General features: G+C 44.7%; 1 protein-coding gene across 4 annotated transcripts in view; it reads left to right on the forward strand.

Moving 5' to 3' along the window:
• The window catches only part of LOC137324455 (lutropin-choriogonadotropic hormone receptor-like), a 98,625-nt gene that overhangs the window by 40,851 nt on the left and 33,291 nt on the right, over positions 1–24,483 (forward strand). For 3 of the 4 annotated variants that reach the window (XM_067988737.1, XM_067988738.1, XM_067988736.1), the window contains exons 4-6: positions 10,101–10,175; positions 17,065–17,139; positions 23,137–23,214. In XM_067988737.1, coding sequence (XP_067844838.1) covers positions 10,101–10,175; positions 17,065–17,139; positions 23,137–23,214 — 228 coding nt within the window. Of the gene's footprint in view, positions 1–9,460; positions 9,616–10,100; positions 10,176–17,064; positions 17,140–23,136; positions 23,215–24,483 lie in introns of those variants that run through there. The other variant, XM_067988739.1, reaches the window with a different exon arrangement.

The following is a 24,483-nucleotide window of genomic DNA, read 5'->3' on the forward strand; positions in this document are numbered from 1 at the left end:
AGCATGGGTCATAGGTAGGCTACAACATTGAAACCTGATTCTCTGACCTTCATGGGTCCCCTCCTGGGAGCATGGGATTGTGGTATTCCCCTATTGTTTGTTGCTTGATCTATTTTAACATTTACTTAACCTAATTTCTTCTATTTGTTTTAGTTTTAAGTATTAAAACTTGGCAATTTTCCAGTTCCTCCATAAACCCGACCTCTATTCGTGCCTTTTTGGTCCCTATTGGCTAAAATCTGACTAACAACTGTTGTTCTCAACCAATCAAGTCTCAAGACTGAGTACATCATTGAGTGCTAAGGTACGGAATGGCTCAACATATTTTCAGATTAGCGGGCTAGTGGAAACAGGTAACTTGTCGGCCCTCGAAAGTGGTGCTATTACACTGTGTCTTGACTGCAGCATTAATTTATAGTTAAAGACTGCAAGTTTGGGCACATTAGTAATTTTGATGGATGTTTTGCTACGCTAAAGGTGCTATATAAATGCAAGTTCTGATCTTGGGCTGCATTGTAGCAGAAATTTGTGATCTTTTATGTTGCACTAAGTGTACAATGTCTGGCAAAATTGTGGGAGAGGGATGGGAACTGGTTGGACACCTCTATGCCCCAGCAGCAGAATGGGAGTCCCTTTTTGGGATTCCTTTTATACCTGGTTTATTTAGAGGAAGAAGAGAATGATGGCCAGGAAGAGCTTTGGTGCCAGAGAGGACAGAGGCCTGGACTAATAATCCAGAGAACGTGAGTTCAAATTCCATCATGGCAGTTTGAGAAGTTGAATTCAGTTTTTTTTTTAAAAACTCACTACATGGGAAATTGCAGATATGAACCCAAGTCTTAATATTCCTTGAGAAACCCACCTTTAGAGCTTCCTCTTCTTTAACAAAAAAAGCTGGCAGGAATGCACCCCTTTTTTAAAACAAAGCTCTGAAAGAAAACCTTAGAGATAGTGGGGTAGAATTTCTGCAGTGGTTCTCTCAATCTCCCGTCTTGACTTCAGCGGAAATGACTGTTTTACGCAATTTCTTCGGAGTTTCTGCTGAAGTTACGGCAGGATATCAGGAGGACCCTTGCAGAAATTTTGCCCACTATTCTGTAACATAACAAATACCCATGAGAAAGCTAAGTTATACTTCAATCTCATTGTTCAAATTATCCTGTTCAGCTTTGATTTCAGTTTATGATTAGGGACATAATTCAAAAGCTATTTTCCAAGTTTTGTAATTGAATATGAAGCTACAAACAATGTGCTGTTTCCTGAGTCCCTTAATTTGTTGGTGCTTTGTAACTCTTTTCCTTTTTGTAGATGTTATATATAGTATAGTTTGTACTAACACTGAAAAGCAGAAATGGAGAAATGTATATGAAATAAAGCAAATTGTTGCAATATGAATCTTTTCACTGTTCCCAAAGGCGCCAAATAGTGAGCATTTAGTTGAATTTAAGAAGCAATAATAAATAGGAGGGATGCAGTGGGTACAGCACAATAGAGATCCGGTGCACAGTACCAGAGTATTGCGACATGGGGCTACAGAAGAGGAAAGACCCAGTGTAGTCAATCTTCCTCATACATCATTCCCTTAAGTTCTGGGATCAACCATGTAGCCCTTCTCTATACCAACTCTAGTAACTGAATATCCCTTTTGAAATAGGGAGACCAAACAGTCTGGGAACATTGTGCCCCTAAAACCCTAAGATCACTCTCCTGGTCCAATACCTTAAGTACATCTCCATTTAGCATATAATTCACATCAGCCTACCTTCTGCCAAATCAAATAATCTAAATACCATTTAGCAAACAATCGAATTTGACTTATTCATTCAGTATCAATCAGTAGCTCTGATTTATCTTCTACAGAGCATAAACACTCCTAATAGTTATAGAACAGGATATTCTCCAGTCCAGTGTGAACATTGCCATGGGAGATCTGCTAGTATCATAGTATGTTACAGCACAGAAGGAGGCCCTTTGGCCCATCGTGCCTGTGCTGGCTCTTTGAAAGAGCTATCCAATTAGTCCCACTTCCCTGCTCTTTCCCCATAGCCCTGTAATTTTGTTTCCTTTCATGTATTTATCCAATTCCCTTTTGAAAGTTATTATTGAATCTGCTTCCACCACCCTTTCAGGCAGTGCATTCCAGATCATAACAACTTTATGCGTTAAAAAATGTTTCCTCATGTCGCCTCTGTTGGCTAAAAACAAATTGGACCTTGAGATTAGACTATAATAACTTTGTTTCAATCACATTATGAATTGTATTTTTAGCATACAAGTTAAATTCCAATTAAATGAATGGGCTGTCTCCCAAGGCTTTTTGTATACTCTGTTGTTTCCAACTGCATTTTTGAAAACATTTGGCAGTGAACTGACATAACGAAAGAATAATTCAGTTGTTGTAGTAGACTGAAAGTTGCTTCAATCTATTAGCATCCTTTTTTTAAAAAAAATCTCAGCAGAGCAAGATAAATAAACATGGCTTAGAACATGTATTGATCACTAGAAAGGTATGTTATTTTAATGAGAGGATGCCAAGATAAAAAATAAAATACGCTGTGCAAATTTTCTTCATTCTCTGGATATGGGTGACGCTAATGAGCCCGCATTTATTGCCCATCCCTAGTTGCCCTGAGAAGGTGGTGATGATGGTTCTTGAAATGCTGCAGTCCTTGTGGTGATAGTGCTGTCAAAATTGTGTTGTTAGAGAATTCCAGGATATTGACCCAGCGATGTTGAATATATAGCTTCTCTAGTTCTTGAGCATTTTCCATGAAGAACAATTGGGGCCAAAAATCTGTTTTGGGAGGGGAGGTGGGAAATGCCTCCCAGTGCAACTGCTGGGAATGCCCTGCCTGGGACCTCCACTATTGATCCCACCAAATTTAACTGAATTGGAGGAGATTGCTTGATTAACATGCCATTGGCAGCCTGTACCCATGGGGCACTACTGAGGCACCCACCAGCCCCAATATGCCATAAAGTCTGACAACTTCAGCCAAGTCATAGAATCATACAGCACAGAAGGGAGCCATTCGGCCCATCGTGCCTGTGCCGGCTTTTTGAAAGAGCTCTCCAATTAGTCCCACTCCCTTGCTCTTTCCTCATAGCTCTGCAAATATCTCCCCTTCAAGTATTTATCCAATTCCCTTTTGAAAGTTACTATTGAAACTGTTCCACCACCCTTTCAGGCAGTGCATTCCCGATCATAACTCGCTGCGTAAATTTTTTTTCTCCTCTGGTTCTTTTGCCAATTACCTTAAATATCTGTCCAATTGTTACCGACCCTTCTGCCACTGGAAAAAGTTTCTCCTTATTTAGTCTATCAAAACCCTTCATGATTTTGAACCTCTATTAAATCTCCCCGTAACCTTCTCTGTTCTAAGGAGAACAACCCCAGCTTCTCTAGTGTCTCCATGTAACTGAAGCCCTGCATCCCTGGTACCATTCTAATAAATCTCCTCTGCTCCCTGTCCAAGGCCTTGACATCTTTCCTAAAGTGTGGTGCCCAGAATTGGCCACAATACTCCAGCTGGAGCCTAACCAGTGTTGTTTAAAGGTTTTATATAGATTTCAATGTACATAGATCATTAAAATGTCATGGACAGGTACAGAAAATAATCAAAAAGGCTAATGGCATGCTGGCCTTTATATCTGGAAGACTAGAATACAAGGGGGTAGAAGTTATGCTACAGCTATACAAAGCCCTGGTTAAACCACACCTGGAGTACTGTGTTCAGTTCTGGGCACCATACCATAGGAAGGATATATTGGCCTTGGAGGGAGTGCTGTGTAGATTTAACAGAATGATACTAGACTCCAAGTGTTTAAAAATATGAGGAGAAATTATAGAAAATAGGGTTGTATTCCCTGGAATTTAGAAGATTATAGGGTGATTTGATCGAAGTTTTCAAGATATTAAGGGGAACTGATAGGGTAGATAGAGAGAAACTATTTCCGCTGGTTGGGGAGTCTAGGACTAGGGGACATAGCCTTAAAATTGGAGCCAGGACTTTCAGGGGTGAAGGTAGGAAACATTTCTACACGCAAAGGTTGGTAGAAGTTTGCAACTCTCGTTTGCAAACTGCGCTTGGTGCTAGCTCAAATGTTAATTTTAAATCTGAGATTGATTAGATTTTTGTTAACCAAAGGTATTAAGGGATATGGGGCTTCGGCTGGTATATAGAGTTAAGTCGCAAATCAGCTGTGATCTCATTGAATGGCGGAATTGACTCAAGGGGCTAAATGACCTACTTAAGAAAATAAGGAATAGGCCATAAAGCCCCTCGAACCTGTTCCGCCATTCAGTAAGGTCATGGCTGATCTTTGACCTCAACTCCACTTTCCCGCCCGATCTCCTTATCCCATGATTCCCTTAGAGTCCAAAAATCTATCGCTATCAGTCTTGAAAATACTCAACGACTGAGCATCCACAGCACTCTGGGGAAGAGAATTCCAAAGATTCACCACCCTGAGTGTAGAAATTCCTCCTCATCTCAGTCTAAAATTCCCTTATTCTGAGACTTTGTGCCGTAGTTCTAGACTCTCCATCCATGGGAAACATCTTCTCTGCATCTATCCTGTCAAGCGCTCTTAGAATCTTTTATGTTTCAATGAGATCACCTCTTATTCTTCTAAACTCCAGAGAGCATAGGCCCATTCTACTCAATCTTTCCTCATACGACAACCCTCTCATCCCAGGAATCAATCTAGTGAACCTTCGTTGCACCACCTCTAAGGCAAGTATATCCCTCCTTAAGTAAGGAGACCAAAACTGCACACAGTACCCCAGGTGTGGACTTACCAAAGCCCTGTACAATTGCAGCAAGACTCCCTTACTCTTGCACTCCAACCCCCTTGCATTAAAGGCCAACATACCATTTGCCTTCCTAATTGCTTGCTGTACCTGCACTTGTTAACTTCCTGTATTTTGTGTACAAGGACACCCAAATGCTTCTGAACACTAACATTTAATAGTTTCTCACCATTTAAAAAATATTCTGTTTTTCTATCCTTCCTACCAAAGTGAATAACCTCACATTTTCCCACATCTCCATCTGCCACCTTCTTGCCCACTCACTTAACCTGTCTATTTCCCTTTGCAGCCTCTTTGCATCCTCCTCATAGCTTACTTTCCCACTTTCTTTTGTATCGTCAGCAAACTTGGATACATCATACTCGCTCCCTTCATCTAAGTCATTAATATAGACTGTAAATAGCTGAGGCCCAAGCACAAATCCCTTCGGCACCCCACTAGTTACAACCTGCCAACCTGAAAATGACCAATTTATTCCTACTTTCTGTTCTGTCCATTAACTAATCCTTAATCTATGCTAATATATTACCCCCAATCCCATGAGCCCTAATCTTGTGTAACAACCTCTTATGTGGCACCTTATCGAATGCCTTTTGAAAATCCAAATACACTACATCCACTGGTTCCCCTTTATTTACCCTGCTAGTTACACCCTCAAAAAAACTAATAGATTTGTTTCCTTTTCATAAAACTGTGTTGACTCTGCCTAATCATATTATGATTTTCCAAGTGCCCTGTTACTACATCCTTAATAATAGATTCTAGCATTTTCCCTACTACTGATATCAGACTAACTGGCCTATAGTTCCCTGTTTTCTCCCTCCCTCCTTTTTGAATAGCGGGGCTACATTTGCAATCTTCCAATCGGCTGGGACCGTTCTAGAATCTAGAGAATTCTGGAAAATCAAAACCAATGCATCCACTATCTCTGCAGCCACCTCTTTTAAAACCCTAGGATGTAGGTCATCAGGTCCAGGGAATTTGTCAGCTTTTAGTCCCATTAATTTTTTTAATACTTTTTCTTTACTAATCTTAATTACTTTAAGTTCCTCCCTCTCATTAGACCCTTGGTTCCCCACTATTTCCGGTATTTTTTTGTGTCTTCTACTAATCTTAATTACTCCTGCTCCTATGTTCCTTGTTTACCATAACTTCCTGGCTTTTGTACTGTATGCCTCTTTTTTATAAAGCCAAGGATCCCATATGCCTTTTTAACAGCCTTCTCAACTTGTCCTGTCATCCTCAAAGATTTGTGTACATACACCCCCAGGTCTCTCCGTTCCTGCCCCCCCTTGAAAATTGTACCATTTAGTTTATATTGCTTCTTTTCATTCTTCCTACCAAACAGCATCACTTCACACTTCTGTGAATTAAATTTCATCTGCCATGTGTCTGCCCATTATGCCAGCCTGTCCACGTCCTTCTGAAGTCTGTTACTGTCCTCCACATTGTTTACTATATTTCTGAGTTTTTTGTCATCTGCAGACTTTGAAATTATGACCTGTATACCTAAGTCCAGCTTATTAACGTATATCAAAAAAAGCAGTGATCCTAATACTGACCCCCTAGGGGACACCACTGTATACTTCCCTCTAGTCTGAAAAACAACCTTTCACTACTCTCTGCTTTCTGTCCCATAGTCAATTTCTTATTGATGCAGCCACTGGCCCTTTAATTTTATGGGCTTCAATGTTGCTAACAAGTTTATTATGTGGACTTTATCAAAAGCCTTTTCAAAGTCCATATTCACAACATCAGCTGCACTACCCTCATCAACCCTCTCTGTTACTTTAACAAAGAACTCAATAAAGTTAGTCAAACACTATTTGCCTTTAACAAATCCGTGCTGGCTTTCATTTATTAACCCATATTTTTCAAATTGGCAATTAATTTTGTCCTGGATTATTGTTGCTAAAACTTTCCCTACCACTGCCAACAGGCTTACTGACCTGTAGTTGCTGGGTTTATCACACACTCCTGTTCAAAAGAAGGGGCGCAACATTTGTAATCCTCCAGTCCTCTGGCACCACTCTCATATCTAAGGAGGATTGGAAGATTGTGGCTAGAGCCTCTGCAATTTCCACCCTTACTTCTCTCAGCAACTGAGGACGCATCCCACCTGGACAGGGTGACTTTGAGGTACCTTTTAAATATCTCCTTTATTTTTATCCTATCAAATTTCTCTACTACTTCTTTCACTGTGAAATTGGCAGCACCTTTCTTTAGTGAAGACTGATGCAAAGTACTCATTTAGTACCTCAGCCATGCCCTCTGCCTCCACAAGAAGATCTCCCCCTTCCTTTGAGTACCCTTTTACTATTTATATGTTTATAAAAGACTTTTGGGGTTAAAGGTAGTTACTCAGACTGGCAAAAGGTGGAAAGTGGTATTCCACAAGGATCAGTGCTGGGACTATTGTTGTTCAGCATTTACAAAGAAGATTTGGACTTGGGAATCAAAGTACAATTTCAAAATTTGCAGATGACAACAAATTTGGGGTATAGTTAATACTGAGGAGGACTGTGACAAAATACAGGAAGATATTAATAAACTTGCAGAATGGACCTGTAATTGGGAAATGAATTTCAATATAGATAAGTGTGAGGTGGCACATTTTGGTAGGAAGAATAAGGAGGCCACATATTCCTTGGGGAAAAAAAGAGTCTAAATGGGGTAGAGGAGCAGAGGGATTTGGGGGTACAGATACACAAATCACTAAAAGTAGTGACACAGATTAATAAGGCTTTTTTTAAAAAAAAAGCAAACCAAGCACTGGAGTTCATTTCTAGAGGGATAGAATTGAAAAGCAGGAAAGTTATGTTAAACTTGTATAGACCCTTGGTTGGACCACACTTGGAGTACTGTGAATAGTCCTGGTCTCCATGTTATAAAAAGGATATAGAGGCACTGCAGAAGGTGCAAAAAAGATTTACTAAGATGATACTAGAACTGAGAGATTATACCTATCAAGAAAGATTGAGCAGGCTGGTGGTCTTTTCACTAGAAAAGAGAAGACTGAGGAGTGACCTGATAGAGGTCTTTAAGAATATGAAAGGCTTTGATTGGGTAGACGTAGAGAAGATGTTTCCATTTGCGAAGGAGACCAGAACTAGGGGCCATAAATATAAGATAGTCACTAATAAATCTGATAGGGAATTCAGGAGAAACCTCTTTACCTAGAGTGATTAGAATGTGGAACTCGCTACCACAAGTAGTTGTTCAGGCGACTAGCATAGATGCAATTAAGGGAAGCTAGATAAACACATGAGGGAGAAAGGAATAGAAGCATATGTTGATGGGGTTAGATGGAGAGTGGGAGGAGGCTCATGTGGAGTATGAACACCAGCTTTGACCTGTTGGGCCGAATGGCCTGTTTCTGTGCTGTGCATTCTATGTAATTCTATTTAATTTTGGGTTCCCTTTTGTTACCCGCTAATCTACTTTCACACACACTCTTTGCCCCTCTTATTTCGATTTCAGTTCTCCTCTGTACTTTATGTATTCCACCTGGTTCTCTATTATGAACTTAACATTTGTTATAAGCCTCCTTTTTCTGTTCATTTTAAACTCTGTATCTTTACTCATCCGGGGAGCTCTATCCTTTGATGCCCTTCCTTTCCCCCTTATGGGAATGTGTCTAGTCTTTACCCAAACTATCGCCTCATTGAAGGCCTCCCATTGCTCATTTACTGTTTTACCTGCCAAGCTTTGATTCCAATCCACCTGGGCCAGATCCTTTTTGAACTCACTGAAATTAGCCCTCCTCCATTTGAGTCTTTGGATGGGGGAGGAAAGGTGATGTAAAGGGTGAAGTGGTGCCTTCTTGGCCACCTTTGTAAGGAAGCCAAAATGTAAGATAAAATCTACTATCTCTTCAGGGAAACTAGCCAAGATTCCAGCCTGGACCTCCAGGTGAGCCCAGCAATTACCAGTTGGCAACCTGGTACACTTGGTCTCACCAACTGCCTGTTGCCCAACAGTGCTGACCCAGCCAGAGTTTGTGGGATTAATGGGAGGACACTTTACTAGCATGGGGTAGGTGGGCAAAAGTGTTACGATGGTCGCATTTCATGCCTGCCCCTTGCAGCCGGAAACTGCCCACCAATTGGGTACGGGGCCCGAACTTGAATTTTTTTTTTAACTAATTTTTTCGCGGGCTCATCTGCTTATGTGGAGGCTGAAATGCTTTCACGCACTGGGCACACCAGCCTCCATAGATGGGCACGGTTCTGACATAACCAACGCAGCGGGAACTCTCACTGTAGAGTCCCCAGACCTGTCTCTGCCTCCTTGGTGTCATTTGCCTTTATAAAGGACAGTTGGTGGTTCCACTTTTTACAAAGTAGAAATCTCCTAAAAATGGTAGAGACCTGATGCAACTGGGTCTCCACCATTTTCTGGGTGATTCCGCTGGTCTTCCACTGAAGTAATGGCAGGAGATCAACAAAACCCTCAGGAATTTCGGCCCCTGAATTTTTGCATAGATTTGGGTGTACTTGTTTGAAGCATTGCAACATCTGTTAGATTCAAGCAGAGAAATTCTGGCACATGCTGCAGATCAGTGAAGGTCAGCATTGCTGGCTTGTATGGGTGGTCTGAGAGCTTTGGAATCTGAAGTGATTTAAAAAAAATGATGGGATGCGGTTATTTGTTTGATGTTGAGAACATTGTGTCATTGGCAATCCCCACTACATTTTCAGGGGTAGAACTCGCTGAGTCGCTCAGTTCTTTAAGGCATTGAGTAGCTTACCCAAATGATTTCCATCTTGATCCCCGATCTGTGTTGAATCAATGGGGCAGTGGTAAGGACGCTGCAATTGTCCTCAGTGCTCTAGGTTAAGGAAGGTTCAAATCAGTCAGAGTTCCCACTCTTGATTGCTATTCACCAACCTCTGCTGCAAGGTGTGCATGTGTGGACATCGGATGAAGACAGGATCAGGCTTGCCTGAGCCTCGCATCTTTTTTGAGCAGTCTGCCTAGGCTCACATATAAAGTATGGACACTTGAGTGAGGTATTAGAGGATGACTGCAGCCCATGAAACCATATTCTAGCAAAAAGTTAATACTTTCAGCAGAGGGAGGAGGGAATAATAGTGAAGAGTGCAAAAAGTATTCAAGATTTTTTGTATTATTTTGTCGTATGTAACTATATATTTTCAAACAAAAGATGATTTATGCATGGTGAAGCTATTAATTATTCTTAAATTCTTATGTTACATTCAAATTATGCTCTATGTATCCTTTGCTGGTCCATTATTTCTAACATGCCTCACTTTCCTCTATCCAGCTCAATTCAGAATACAAAGCATCTGGTGAAAATTGATCAAGAAGCCTTCAGAAATTTACCACGGCTAAAATACTTGTGAGAGAACCTAATTTGCATTAGATTCTGAGATGCATGTTTCATACAGTGCCATTTGTATTTGATGTAACAATTGTGGTTCATGTGGTGCTACTTGTTTTATTCAGTCGTTATTGTAGTTTATGTCCTGGTTCACAAAGATCACAAAAATAAGTGCAGATAAGGGAGATCATTTGGCCTAACTACCTCATCTTTCTACAGAAACATGGGCTCTGAAATTCTGCAGGGTTTCTTCAGGTCTCTTGCTGTAACTTGGGCATAAGATCAGCTCCAGGGAAACCGTGTAACTGCTAAAAATGGCCCTTTACACCATTTGCCTGGGAGTTCTGCCGGACTTCCACTGTAACTTCAGGAGAATCCCAGTGGAATTTCCGGCACATAGGCTGACCATCACCGTATCTATGTCTCTTGAATGATTCCAGGGTTTTTCCTTCCGTTAATGTACCCGGAAGGCCATTCCCGGTATTGATCACTCTCTTTTACATAAAGAATTTGTTCCTGATATCAGCCCTGAAGTTGCCTTTTATCAGTTTATACCCATGTCCTTTTGTTCTGCAGCCGAGATTTAAGTTAAAAGTGTTACAGATTTACTTTTTCTCTTCCACTTATGGGTCCCAATATCGCTCTCCTTAGTGGATATGGAAATAATCATTTCCCAGGCGCTATGGGGTGGAAAGCATTGGATTACTAGCTATTTCATGTTGCTGGAGCTTCCACAAAGGGGCGAATAAGCACTGGAAGAGCTGGGGGAGTCTTTCATTTATATAGTGCTTTTAGAGTAGAAATACATCCTAGCATGTTTCATAGAGGGGTAAGGAAGAAACTCTGTATAAAACACATGCCCATCCAAGATGTTAATACTGGTTCCTCTACCAGAGAAAGATGAGCTAATAAGTTTTTTTTAAAATATTGTCCAGGAGCATTTTCTCAAGACCTCAAAGCTATGGAACAACTCATGTTCCTCCTACAATCTTAGGCATTTAAAACCTAGATCATGTCATCACCTAAGCCCTATGTCTCAACTTATCTTGTTTTGTCTTCTATCCTTTTCAGCCTTGGTAGTGGTGTTGTGCCTTGGGCATTCACTGTGGTTTCTTATTAACAAAAGTACTGACAGCCAAAAGTAACTAATTCATCTCCTGCCCATTCATTATTTGCATATTTTATGCAAGTTCCATTTTGCTTACTGTCTTTGAGAAAAATGTACAGCATCACTTTTCATAAGAGAAATAGAATTTTACAGCACAGAATGAGGCCATTCAGCCCATTGCCTCTGTGCTTGCTCTGAGCTAACCATTTAGTCCCTTTCACCAAACCCATAATTTTTAATTTTTCTAATATTTATCCACTTTTAAATCATCTTGCACTACTGTTTCTGGTAAAGCTTTCCATGTTCTAACAACCTGCTGTTAAAATAAATACATTTTCCTAGCCTCTCCCTTCATTCTTTTGGTGATGCACTTAAATTTGTGCCCTCAAGTTACCAACTCACTAACCAGTGGAAATAGTTTTTCCCAATTTACCTAATTGAAACCTCTTGATGTTGAACTCCTCTATCTAAACTCCTTTGGGTATCTGAACTCCTACTCCTTTTAAAGTTATACCATTTAGTGTATGTATCCGCTCCTTATTCTTCCTTCCAAAAGTATAACTTCACATTTGGTCCACATGGAATTTAATTTGACACCTGTTTATGCAATCTGCTAACCTACTGAAGTCTTCCTGAAGTTGCTCTTCAAAGTTAACCATGCTCCCTATTTTTTGATATTATGTCTCCTATACCCAAGTCCAGATCATGTGGGGGACACCACTGTTTACATCCCTCCAGTCGCAAAAAACAACCATTAACCACTATTCTGTTTTGATGTCCTTTAACCAACTACCTATCCAGGCTGCCATGCTCTTTTTAATACCAGGTACCTTAATTTTATCAACACTTATGTGGGGCTCGAATTTAGCAGGCCTGCGGGTTCCCAGCGGGTGGTCCTCCGGGAGCGTCGAAAACGCGGACGGGTAATTGTGTGCGTCCCCCACGCGATCGCGGGATAATTGGACCCATTAAGGCCTGCTTCCGGGTTCTGCGCTCCCCAGCTGCGTGCCGGCCGGCTGCGCATGCGCAGTACCGTCGACGCGATGTAGGAGCTCCAGTTAAAGGGGCAGTCTCCCAAAGCCCCTCCTGCTGCAAGCAAGAGGTCTGGGAGAATGGCTCAACCAAGGGGAAAGGCTGCGCCCCGTTTTTCAGATCTGGCACTGCAGCTGATGCTGGAGGGCGTGAGGAGGAGGAGGGAAACACTCTTCCCTGAGGATGGGCGCAAGTTCCCTGCCGCCGCAACCAGGAAGGCATGGGCAGAGGTGGCGGCGGAGGTGAGCAGCAGGGGCAACACCCCAAGGACTTGGGAGCAGTGCCGCAAGCGCTTCAATGACCTGACTAGGTCTGGCAAGGTGAGTACACCAACGCACCCTCCCACATCCCGTCCCCACCATCACGCCAAGCAGATCACAACCCCCTCCTGCACAGCCACCACTGCGCTCCATCAGCAATCCTCACAGCCACTCATTCACCATCCTCGCCGTGCACGCAAGTACCCACCGTCCCTGACCCCACCCGAACACTACCACACACCCCAATCCCCATGCAATGGGATGGGCACGTGGCCCACACTTCCTCCCATCCGTTCCGCGCCACGCTCAACCCAACCACACCGATGCTCGATGCGTCTCACGATGCAAGACGCACCCACTCACACATCTGTGTTTTGCCTTCACAGGAGAAGAGGAGCAAGAACAACCGCGAAAGGGCACGCACCGGAGGTGGGCCGCCGCAAGTGGTGGAGCTCACCGACGCAGAGGTGGAGGCGCTCGACCTCGCCCGCACGCGACATTGCCTGTCGGTGGCCGATGGCGAGTGTGTCGCTGCCGAAATGGGCGGTAAGGGAAAGCTGACACTCAACACCCATGATCGCGAGTGACCGTATCATCACCTGCCATCAGGCGCACTGTCAAGTTGGTCCACATGCCTCAAAGTGCCCTCTGTTCTCTTGCAGGTGCGTCTTTGGATCAAGCGAGCATGGAGGGCGATTCCTCAGAGGACATGGCGGTCTCTGAGGGTGCATCGTCACATCAGAGCCAACCATCCACCAGCGCAGAGACACGCACCTCGGTGGGTCCCCCTCGCCAACTAGTTGGGGTAGCACTTGGTGAGTCACTGCGCACGAGTGAGCATGAGCAGACCCTGGTGGCAGGGGCAGCCGCGGAGGGTCCGCGACGGAGGGAGCACTCATCTCCAGGCTCTGCTCAGCCGGACCCAGATGCTGAACCCAGGGGGCCACCAGAGAAAAGGAGAGTCGTCGAGGGCCACCAGCTAATTGCTGAGGTGCTGGCAGAGGTGCCGCGCGCATTGTCCACAATAGCGCAGGCGATGGAGGAGTCCACCTCCTGCATGTGGGCATTGGTGGCGCAGGCACAGGAGGGTACCGGCGACACAGTGTCGCGGGTAGGTGCGGGACTGTCTGCGGTGGAGGACAGGCTGGCCTCCCTCGAGCGTCACGCACAGCTCCACTTCGAGTCCTTGCAGGCCCTCACAACGTCTGTACGGATTCAGGGTGAGCAACATTCCGACGCCACCAACAGGCTGAGGGATACACTAGGGGTGGCCTTGCAAGGCCTCACACATGCCATCCAAACTGCCGTCCAGCAGGGTGGAAGGGGTGATGTGGGCCGAGGCCAAGAGAGGGATGATGGTGACCGGGGACATGGAAGCGGGGACGCCTCTCAAGGCGTCCCCACGTCCCACCCGTCGCCCACCTCTCAACCAGCACCCGCAATGGTGCCTCCTCTCCAGGTGGCCGAGTCTGCCCCTGCCCCGGTGCAGGAGGAGCAGTCTGTGGAGGTGCCCTCACGGGCACCGAAACCCAGGGGCCGTCCGCCAAAAGCATCTACCCGGTCAAGGCAAGAAGACGAGCAACCTGCCACTACCTCTGCTGGAGCCACAGGGGTAGCACCACGTAGGGGTTCCCGGAGAAGAATTCCAAAGGCGTTATAATCACAAAGGGAATACACCAGGGTGTTTATTATTTTGTACTTTGTTTCTTAAATGATGTCACATTCCACATATTAAATAGTCTATTCTCACCACTCCTGCCACCTCTCGTCCATTCTTCCGCGGCTTGTGCAGTAGTTGCGTTCCGTGGAGGCCATCATGACGGCGAACACCTGCTGCCACCCATTGGGCACACTGCTGTGGGTGCAGGATTACTGGCAGCACTCTTCAGTGGAGGGGGCTGGTATGGCCGCTCGCATGTGCAGGTGAGGAGATGCGAGCGCCTCGCAGTGTCTGACTCTAGGAGAACCGTTGACGTATGAGTGCGTCCCTGGCCCGGCGACCATCCCGGTGAGTCGCGGCTCGGCGCATGGGTCGTCCAACATCCTCGGGCGCGTCCTCCTCCTCCGCCTCCTCCGCCTCCGCCTCCTCCTCCTCCTCCTCCTCCTCCTCCTCCTCGCCCTCGCCTTCCTCAATGTGGGTGGCGGGTGTGGATGGGGCCTCCTCCAGCGGCACCCCTCTCTGTTGGGCCATGTTGTGCAGGGCACAGCAGACAACTATGATTCGTCCCACTCTGAATGGTGTGTATTGGAGCGCTCCCCCAGAACGATCAAGGCACCTGAAGCGCATCTTGAGAAGCCCTATGGTCTGCTCAATTGTAGACCTGGTGGCAGTGTGGCTGTCATTGTACCGACGCTCCGGCTCGGTGATGGGGTTCCTCAGAGGTGTCATGAGCCACGTGTGGAGGGGATACCCCTTGTCGCCGAGGAGCCAGCCGTTGCCGGCGTTGGGTGCCTGCAGGATGGGCGGGACGGCGGACTCCCTGAGGACGAAGGCATCGTGGCAGCTGCCGGGGTATCTGGCGCACACGTGTAGGAATCTCTGGCGGTGGTCACAGATGAGCTGGGCGTTCATGGAGTGATACCCCTTCCTGTTGATGAACAGCCCTGGCTCATGCGGAGGTGCCCGTATTGCGATGTGGGTGCAGTCGATTACACCCTGCACCCGTGGGAAGCCGGCCATGGCATGGAATCCAACCGCCCTCTCCATCTGGCTGCGCTCGTCCATGGCGAAGTTGATGTAGTGGGAGGCCCTGCGGAACAACCCATCGGTGACCTGCCTTATGCACTTGTGTGCAGAGGACTGACAGACCCCGGTGATGTCCCCGGTGGCACCCTGGAAGGAACCGGATGCGAAGAAGTTGAGGGCAGTGGTGACTTTGACGGCGACAGGTAAGAAGATGCTGCTTGGTCCATCAGGGAGCAGCTCGTCGTTAAGGAGGCTGCAGATGTCGGCGACTACCTGGCGATTGACTCTGAGCCTCCGTATGCACTGCTCCTCGGAGAGGTCCATGAAGCTGAGCCTCGCTCTGTACACCCTGTGCGGAGGGTAGTGCCTCCTGCGACGCATCTCTCTCTGCGGTTGCCCTCCCTCCTGCTGTGCAGGTGGGTGTGCCGCAGCACCGTGTTGGGGGGCCCCACCTCTCCGAGGCGGACGGCGTGGACTGCGAGGCTGCTGGGGCTGGTCATCCTGTTCGTCCTCCGACGATGTCAACGCACCACCCATCTGGCAGGTGTTGGTGTGAGGGGTTGTGCAGGGTAGGTGGGTGGGTCCTCGGACTGGGGCTGCGGTTTCGTGTCGGTCTGTCCTCTGGCTTGGCGGGGGTTGGTGGAGGGCAGGGGTTGCCCTATGTGACGCGGTGGCCTCCTGCGTGGGTGAGGGCGCTCCCCCGTGGAGCGCACCTTGGCACCTGGCACAGGCTGCTGGCTGCAACACGCCTGGTTTGAAGGGTCCTGTTTCCCCCAGTGTGGGAAACTGACTGCTTTGACCGTAAAATCCCACACTTCCTCTTTTGACAGCTGCTTCAGCTCATTAACTGACCACAACGAGCAAGTTAAGTACTCTCAAGTGGAACCCCGTTGGCTTTAATTGCCTGCGGGATTCCCACCAGCGGGGCTTGCGCGCGCAGCCCCGCACGTCAGCGCGGTACCCGGAAGTGGCCGGGATTTCGTCCGAATCCGGTCACGTGATCGGAGATCGGGATTTTCGGGGCCCCCCCGCTGGAAACCCGCAGGTAACCCGACCCTAAAATCGAGCCCGTGGTGTTGGCAGAGGTAGACCAGGTGGGGAAAACCCTAATAATTATAACTTTATTAAATATTTCCCTATTAAAGACACTTACACATATTGAAACTAAGAATCTGCAATATAAGCAGGTTCTGAAAAGTCACATTCAGGACAAGATTAGAACCTGTGAACAAACATTAATGGACTAATAATCTGTTAGGACAGACATGGTATTTTCAAGGCACCGAGGCAGATGGTTAGGAGATGAATTTAATACAAAGAAAATTTTAGATTACAATAACATGATTTTCTAAAAATATAAGATGCTGAAGGAAGTTGCATATATTATCCTGTATTAGCATTTCCTTTGTAGCATCAGCAAACAATTTCAAAGAAAATTAGGATCTGCATTTATTACTGTACACTGGTGGTGCAGAAATTTTCTGATCCAAGCTAGAAAGAATTCTGCTCTGCGGAATTTCCTATGGAGATGCTCCTGTACCTGATAACAGCTGACAAATATTGATTCCCTTAGCTTGGGAACCTGAATAAATGAGTCATCAAAGAGGAGGAACATAATACTAAACATGGGAATGTCTCCTGAAAGATGGGGGATTTTAAACAATGTTTTGTAGACTTGTATTTTTGTAATGTTTTGAGGAGTTCAGTCACCTGGAAGTTAAAATTAAACCATTTTGTTGTACTTTTGAGTGTTCATGAGTGTGTTTTAATTCTCCTAAGTACTGACATGAATACCAATTTATAATTATTTTCTTAAACCAGGAGCATCTGTAATACTGGAGTAGGATTCTTTCCTGATCTGACACACATCCACTCAATTGCATCCAATTTTATTCTGTAAGTATCCCTACATCCTTATAAATATAATTTAAATAATTTTTGATGGGAGCAAGAGGTGGGCTGTTTTCTCTTTCTTTTCAAGGTGAGGGACCTCAGCACTGGTAATTGCACATTTTTGACTTTTCTTTCCAGTATTGTCAAGTAGTCCCCAGCCAAACATCGTATGGAGCCGACAGTGTCAAGCTCCCTTTGCTGTGCCTGAACAATATACCATAGCCCCAAACTGAGAAGAGTGCTCTCTAAAGCACCAGTGTGACCTTCCAATTCCTACACCAGCCATTCTTGTGGCCTCTTTGAGTGAGATTGCCAATTTAAAATCAAATCCTGGCAACGCTCCCCTGCTGGAAAGTGCATGTGCATAGCTGTTGGGAGCATCACAAATAAGCTTGTTCCTATGATAAAACAGTCTGCCAACAGAGGCTGTCAAATCTCATACATGAAGAATGGCCACATAGGTGAGATACCAGAGGGTTACCAACACCAATGGAACCATCCCACATCCTTCATGTGTTAACACCTTTTAGAAGTGAAGAGGAGAAACAAGATCAAAGTATTGGGTAGGGGATTATATTTTCTAGCTTTAGAAGATTTCTTTTTTCTTCTTTAGAATTACAGTTGCTCCTGTGCTCTTTAGCAAGAGACTGGTGGACAAACAGGTAAGAGAGGAACAGTGCTCGGCTATTTCACTTCAATCTCCAATAACTTTTCCGCATGTCTTAGCAATATTTTCATTATATGTGGATAGAACTATGAATATGTAAGAACTCTGTGTCCAGATGGCAGCAGGGCATGGCACTAAGCCCGAGAAGAACACACAACTTCACTCACTCAGATCTCTAAACCCTCCTGGTGGGCATTGAAGACCGGACGTAAAGACTCATGGATGTTGCTGTTATCACATCACCCAGAATTATCACTTGTACTGGCACTAGGTCTCAACTCCCTCATCCCCAAGATTGCAGAACAGTTCCACAAGAAGTTCCACATCCTGAGCAGGGCAGGCAATGTAACACACTGCATTCCTTTTTTCCTTGCACAGTCTGGGTATCAACATACTCTTCATGCTCTTAAAGCATCACTTCGACAACTAACCCTTCATAATGCTTTCTGGTAAAGGGAGGGGGGGTGGTGATCCAACTTGACATCTTGCACTGTGGCTACACAGCTCCCCTCACAAAAATGACATGCATGCACAATCCTAAAACTCCTTTCTCCACTTTTGACAGCCACATATCCTGTATCTCCCATGCCAACTGGAACACATTTCTCAACTGCTAGCCTTACCCTTATTCAATCTAGAGCATTGTCACTTGCAGGACAAGTTGGCACACAATGCCCACCACAGGCAGGCCAACCATAAATGGGGTTTTCCCAACTATAAATACCTCATCCACTTTGATGAAGGCCACACATTTCACGGTGTAGAGGGGAGGAGGGAGAGGCACAGTGGGAGATTGCAAGGTCAGCAGCATCTTGCTGGTACCAGGTTATCGACTAAACATCTGCATTGTCATCCTGGAATCCCTGTGAAGCACCACGCAGCCATAATCTTTCAATCCCTTCTTTTTCTCCATAGCTACAAACTGATTGCAGATACTTTGAGATCCATCCAGCTGCTGGTATCATCTTCAAGCATACTATAGAGATCTTGAAGCAACATTTCAGAGACTTTGACAGATTGGGGGTGTTTCACAATACAACCCCACAACAGTCTCAATGACCATTTTGCATTACTTTGCTCTCCCAAGAGGCCTGACTCTGGAAATGGAGCAGGGCAACTGGCAATCAAGATCATAGCAGCATAGACATTCATAAAGAGCAAGTAACTGCAGAACCATCAGTGCAGCCAGGAAGAATCTTGCTCCAGAAGCAGATATAAGACCCATTCAGTTAAGCGTCTGAACTTGCCTTTTAATGAAGCTTCCTGTCCACATACTCAAAACACCTTCCCCACAATGGCTTTGCAACTATATCAACTTCCATCAATACCCATACTTTGCTGAGTTGATACCTTATCCTGCACCATCAGAAAGAATATCCCTGAACAAAGGTAAAATAAAGTGCTACCAACTTATATGACTACTTTGTGTCATGTATTAGTATCTTTTTAACTGGTGCTTCCCCTTAATACTTGTGTATTGTGTGTGATTTTGAACTCTTAACATGATTTCTTCTAAATTATTCTCCAGCAGAAGGAGTAAGTGGCAGCAGGGTTTCTCGAAGGGTCCTATACCTCCTTGTGCTAGGTCATGAGATAGCCTTGTAATTGTCTCTGCATGGCTGCAGTGGCTGGATGGGTTCTGCCTGTTTTCTGAAACAATTACTTCAATTTGTGGGCAGGGGACCTAGATAGTCTGGATGTGGCATCACCTTGAGAGATATGGCGTAGCCTCAGCATGCCCAGCAATCTGCACGGGAGCAGAGCAAGAAGTCAGTGAAGTCCTGCCCAAGGCACGCTCAATCCTTTCTCCCTGCATGTTGAATGTAGGTAAGATAGCATGTTTAGATTGGAGCCCAAGGTCTCTATAAAGTAGTCTGAGCATTCACAAGAGATACTCTTCAGTGGCCCTGAAATCTTTGCTACTGGGGGCTCTATTGCAGATGCCCCTGGAGCTGCTCAGTGCAAATCATACGTTCTCCCACCCAAACAGTAGATTGTCCATTAGAGAGTTGGTTATCCTTCTGAGCAGCACTTAAATGGATTAAGCATGCATTCGAGCCTCTAAATTTGCACAGGGGAGAGCAGGCAAAATCTGAAGAACACGTCGCTGCTTGTAGGACATAAAAAAACAGGATAGGACAAGATAGGAGGGGAGGTCTGAGAGATTTCAAGCCTTTGAGGAGGCCACACTGGACGTCATTAGGTGGCAGAATATCAAGGGTGTGGGGAGGCTGAAACCAAAGGCCTCTCCCTAACTCATCCTAGTATTATAGGAGGTCATTTGGCCCATTATGCCTGTGCCGGCTCTTAGAAAGAGCTATCCAATTAGTCCCTGCTCTTTCCCCATTGCCCTGTTAATTTCTTTGCTTCAAGTATTTATCTAATTCACTTTTGAAAGTTACTATTGAATCTGCTTCCATCACCCTTTCAGGCAGTGCATTCTAGATTATTACAATTCGTTGCGTGGAAAAATGTTTCCTCATGTCACCTCTGGCTCTTTTGCCGATCGCCTTAAATCTGTGTCCTCTGGTGACCGACCCTTCTGCCACTGGAAACAGTTTCTCCTTATTTACTCATGTTCAAAATCATGGATGGTTTTGACACTCTATCAAATCTCCCCTTGAATTTCTGTGTTCTAAGGAGACAGCCCCAGCTTTTCTAATCTCTCCACATAACTGAAGTCCCTTGTCTCTGGTACCATTCTAGTAAATCTCTGCTGCACCCTGTCTAAGGCCTTGACATCCTTCCTAAAGTGTGGTGCCTAGAATTGAACACACTCCAGCTGAGGCCTAACCAGTGTTTTATAAAGGTTTAGCATAACTTCCTTGCTTTTGTACTCTCTGCCTATATTAATAAACCCCAGGATCCCATATGCTTGTCTTGTTATATTTTGTCCCCTACACACTGACGCAAAGGTACACATACACTTAACCATTAAAAAAAATTAAAACACAGTAAATTGCAATGCAAGGACTGTTTGAAAGTGCTTCTTTGAGGCAGCATTTTGACCTTTGTTCATCTTCTGTTTTTGTAGGCTTGGCAGGATTTACTGTCAGCACAGTGTTCCTGAATAAGCCAGCACCACACAGTATGCTGTATCATCCTCACCAACTTGGGCAAACACCAGCACAGCTACGCCTACCCTGGAGGATGTAGATAGCGAGCATAAGGAGGTACATGGGGCACCTTCTCAAGCTCATTAGCTACATTCTTTAGGATAAGCCAGAATATATGGGTAAGGAAGAATAAGGAGGAGCAAGGAGCTGCTTTGTGGAGAGGAGGGATTCTGATCTACTAGAGTTGTTTACAAAAAGAGATGCCTGAGCAGGATTGTCTGCAGGAATTACTTCAATACACACAGAGTACCCTGTAAGGTCTGGCTGGGAGTATGGAGAAGACAACTAAGTGCATCTGTGCAGTTATGGATGAATGGCTGTCTGCACTGTAGTGAATCATGTGGTATGTGGAATGCCAATGGTCAGACTACTGCTGTGGAGCCTTGAGCTCTGGTCTACAAGGGGTCTCTTGTGTCTGGCTTCAGTTTACTGGGTGATCAGAGGTAGAGATTTACAGACTTCATTGCTGTCCAGAGGTCTGTTCCACACATATCAATGGATACTTTGAGGGAACTTCCAACAGTAGGGGCATGCCTGGAGTAAACATGGGTGGCTGCTATCTCTCAGGGGAAAACCTCATATGACCCATTCAGCATTTGACAGTAGATGCACCTGAAAATAGACAGAGCCAACCAGCCGCAGCAACACCGGACACGATCGAAACAATTGCAAGGCCACCTCATGAACCAGCGCTAGCTGGCTCCCACTGAAACCTTGCAATCTGCTAGCATAATTTCTCCTTCCAAAGGAGAATCATTTGGAAGAAATCATAGTTTAGGTGTTAGCTGTGCATACAACAGCACTAAGGGAAAGTACTGTGGGAAACCTCACTGACATCAGATGACATTTTAGTACCCTTACCTAACAAAATCCATTGATCTGTCCTGAAAATTTCAATTGATCAGGCATCCACAGCCTTTTGGAGGAGGGAATTCCAAATTCCCACACCCCTATGTGTGAAAAAGTGCTTCCTGATTTCACTCAAATTTCATTTGATCTCAAAATTTCAAAAATACAAAATACAGTTTTGCCCCTCCCCGAAAAAATAACTAAACAGTGGGCTTTTTAAGAGGGCCGAGAAAAGCTTTACAGTTACCAAATCTCTGGGTGTCCAGGCAGTATCCCAAGCCTTGACCTTCAAGGTAAGCCATACTCCCACTATATGATAGGCTGAAATACCTATTTCCAATCAGTGTATTGACCCACTGTGGGGAATCCCTACCCCCGGCCATATCCCTCTTACCCCCCGGCCTTCTTTGGGACAGGTAGATGCACTGCCCCTAACAAGGCCCTGTGAAATTTCCTGGGAAAGGCCAGGACCAGTATCCAGATCCCAGCCTAATTTGCAGCCCTTCTGCTGTGCCCCTGCTGGTAAGTGGACCTATGCCAGTAGTGGAGCTGGGCCATGCAAATGGCCTGGGACAACAAATTTTGGACATTGCAGGCTGGATAGGTGGAGCGAACTTCTGGTATGCTTTGCCTATCCTGCACCAGGGGAGAGAAGGGGTGGGGGGGAGGGGTGATGGGACAGAGGAGCGAATATTGGAGCCAAGTGATCGTGGGCAAATGTAACAGAACTTTGCTTTTGGAAGCACTTCCGATGGTTGTTCACCTTTCTTGGGAGATAAAATAACTGTCCCAGGAGGGTTGTGGGTTCTTGTTCCCGGGATTTGTTGTCACATCTATTTGATAACGTACTTGGAGGGATGTTGAATTTAAAAAACTCAAGAAAAATTAATGAGACAGGCCATATTTTGCATTAACCCCTTTCCTACCACAGATTATGTACAACTGTATCATGAACTTTCAGAAACTTATATCATCTTCCAAGCTAAGGAAATACCTCCAAGAACATAAAGCTCTGTTAAGTTTCTTCTTGATTTCCCCATTTGCATAGCCCGCCTGTAAAACGGGTGCCCACATTCCAATTTCTACCCCTATGTCTGTGGACTGCAGGTATTGATGAAATCCTACTAGATTCACCACTTTTAGGATGGGAAGAGAGAAAATGGAGTAGAAAATTTAAAATTTACACTAGAATGCTATACAGAAACTGCCTTTGTTGAAATAATTTATACATGTAGATTTCTGACTGACTTGTGAATTCTCACTCCAACAGGCAGTAAAAATGATTGTTTACATCCACAGATTAATATAATATTGTTAATTGATGTGCTTTAATATCCTTTTCAATAAATATTGCATATTTATTTTCAGGGAAATGTGCGATAATTTACACCTTTTAACCATACCAGAAAATGCATTTCAAGGAATGAACAATGAATCCCTGACATTGTAAGTAAAATAACTTATGACTGTTACATAAATCACTGTACTTTCTCCACATGCATAATGCAAATGTCCAATATCAAATGAGTTCTTGAAGAATGAGTAATGTACTTGAGGTTTAAAGTATACACTAATACAAATTTCGCAAAATTGCATTCCTGGTGCAAAGCCTTATCTGCTGGGAGCGCGTATTGGGAATTTGAGCTTGCAGTCCCAATGATTTTCCACTGATTCATTTTAATTTTAATGGATATAAAACATTGGGGAGTTCACAGCAAAACTCCTGCTATTTGTCCCCAATAGGCAAGACTCCTCAAGATTTCATAAAATGAACCCTAATAGGTCAGTTTTTACAGTAGAACTGAATCCTAATAATGAAACAGGGACCAAATTTGAAAAGGTTTGCAATATCATAAATTAATTAATGGCTGTTAGTTTTTCCCACATCGTGTATCAGGATGTGATAGAATTACAGTCTCCTTTGATTGGTGAATTTCTCCAATTGAATTATACAGACCAGAAAGGTCCCAGGTTCAAACGTGGCCTGTAGTGAGTTAGTGGAACTCAGCAGGGCAGGGCTAAGGTCCTACAATTGGCCTAGTGTCCTGGGACAGAGGGGGAAAAATAACCACAATTTCCATCCGATCACTACCCAGTGATCACTCCTTGCAATGCGTGTGCACGAATGTTGGGTGGGAAAGGATGGGCTCAGTTGTGATGCCTCTCTCAATTGAATAGCCTGACAATATGTGCTGTTAAGGATCACACATGATTAATGGTCCCTTAGGCAAGGTACTGGAGTGTGACCAACACTTGTGAAAGCATGCACATCAAGAAGTCAATATCTCCAAGAGAGGAAGGGAAGAGAGAAAATTATGAATAATAATTGCACTGTAAAGGCAAACTTCTTCGCAAGAAACTGTATGATACGACCAGGATTTCTATAGATTATGTTGCAAGTCGTATGTATCGTCGGGCCCTAAACAGCAAAGTAAATGTCACACCTCAAAGTGAAAGTGAGGCAAGAATTAGTAATTGGCTTGAATAACCATTACCTGTACAGTTAACTTACAGATTGGCTCAAATATATGAGTAAATGCAAAGCAAAATTGGATGTCTAGTACATCATGTATGGGATTTATTTTCTAGGCGGTCCCCGCCCCAAATCTTTTCATTTCAACACTTTGGTGCATTTTCCAGCATTTTGGAATCAATCTTTTATAGATACATAAGTATTTTCTGATGTGTGGAGTACTCCATATAGGGGAACATAGC

This window comes from Heptranchias perlo, chromosome 8 (genome assembly GCF_035084215.1).
Source record: "Heptranchias perlo isolate sHepPer1 chromosome 8, sHepPer1.hap1, whole genome shotgun sequence".
NCBI classification, from domain to species: Eukaryota; Metazoa; Chordata; class Chondrichthyes; order Hexanchiformes; family Hexanchidae; genus Heptranchias; species Heptranchias perlo.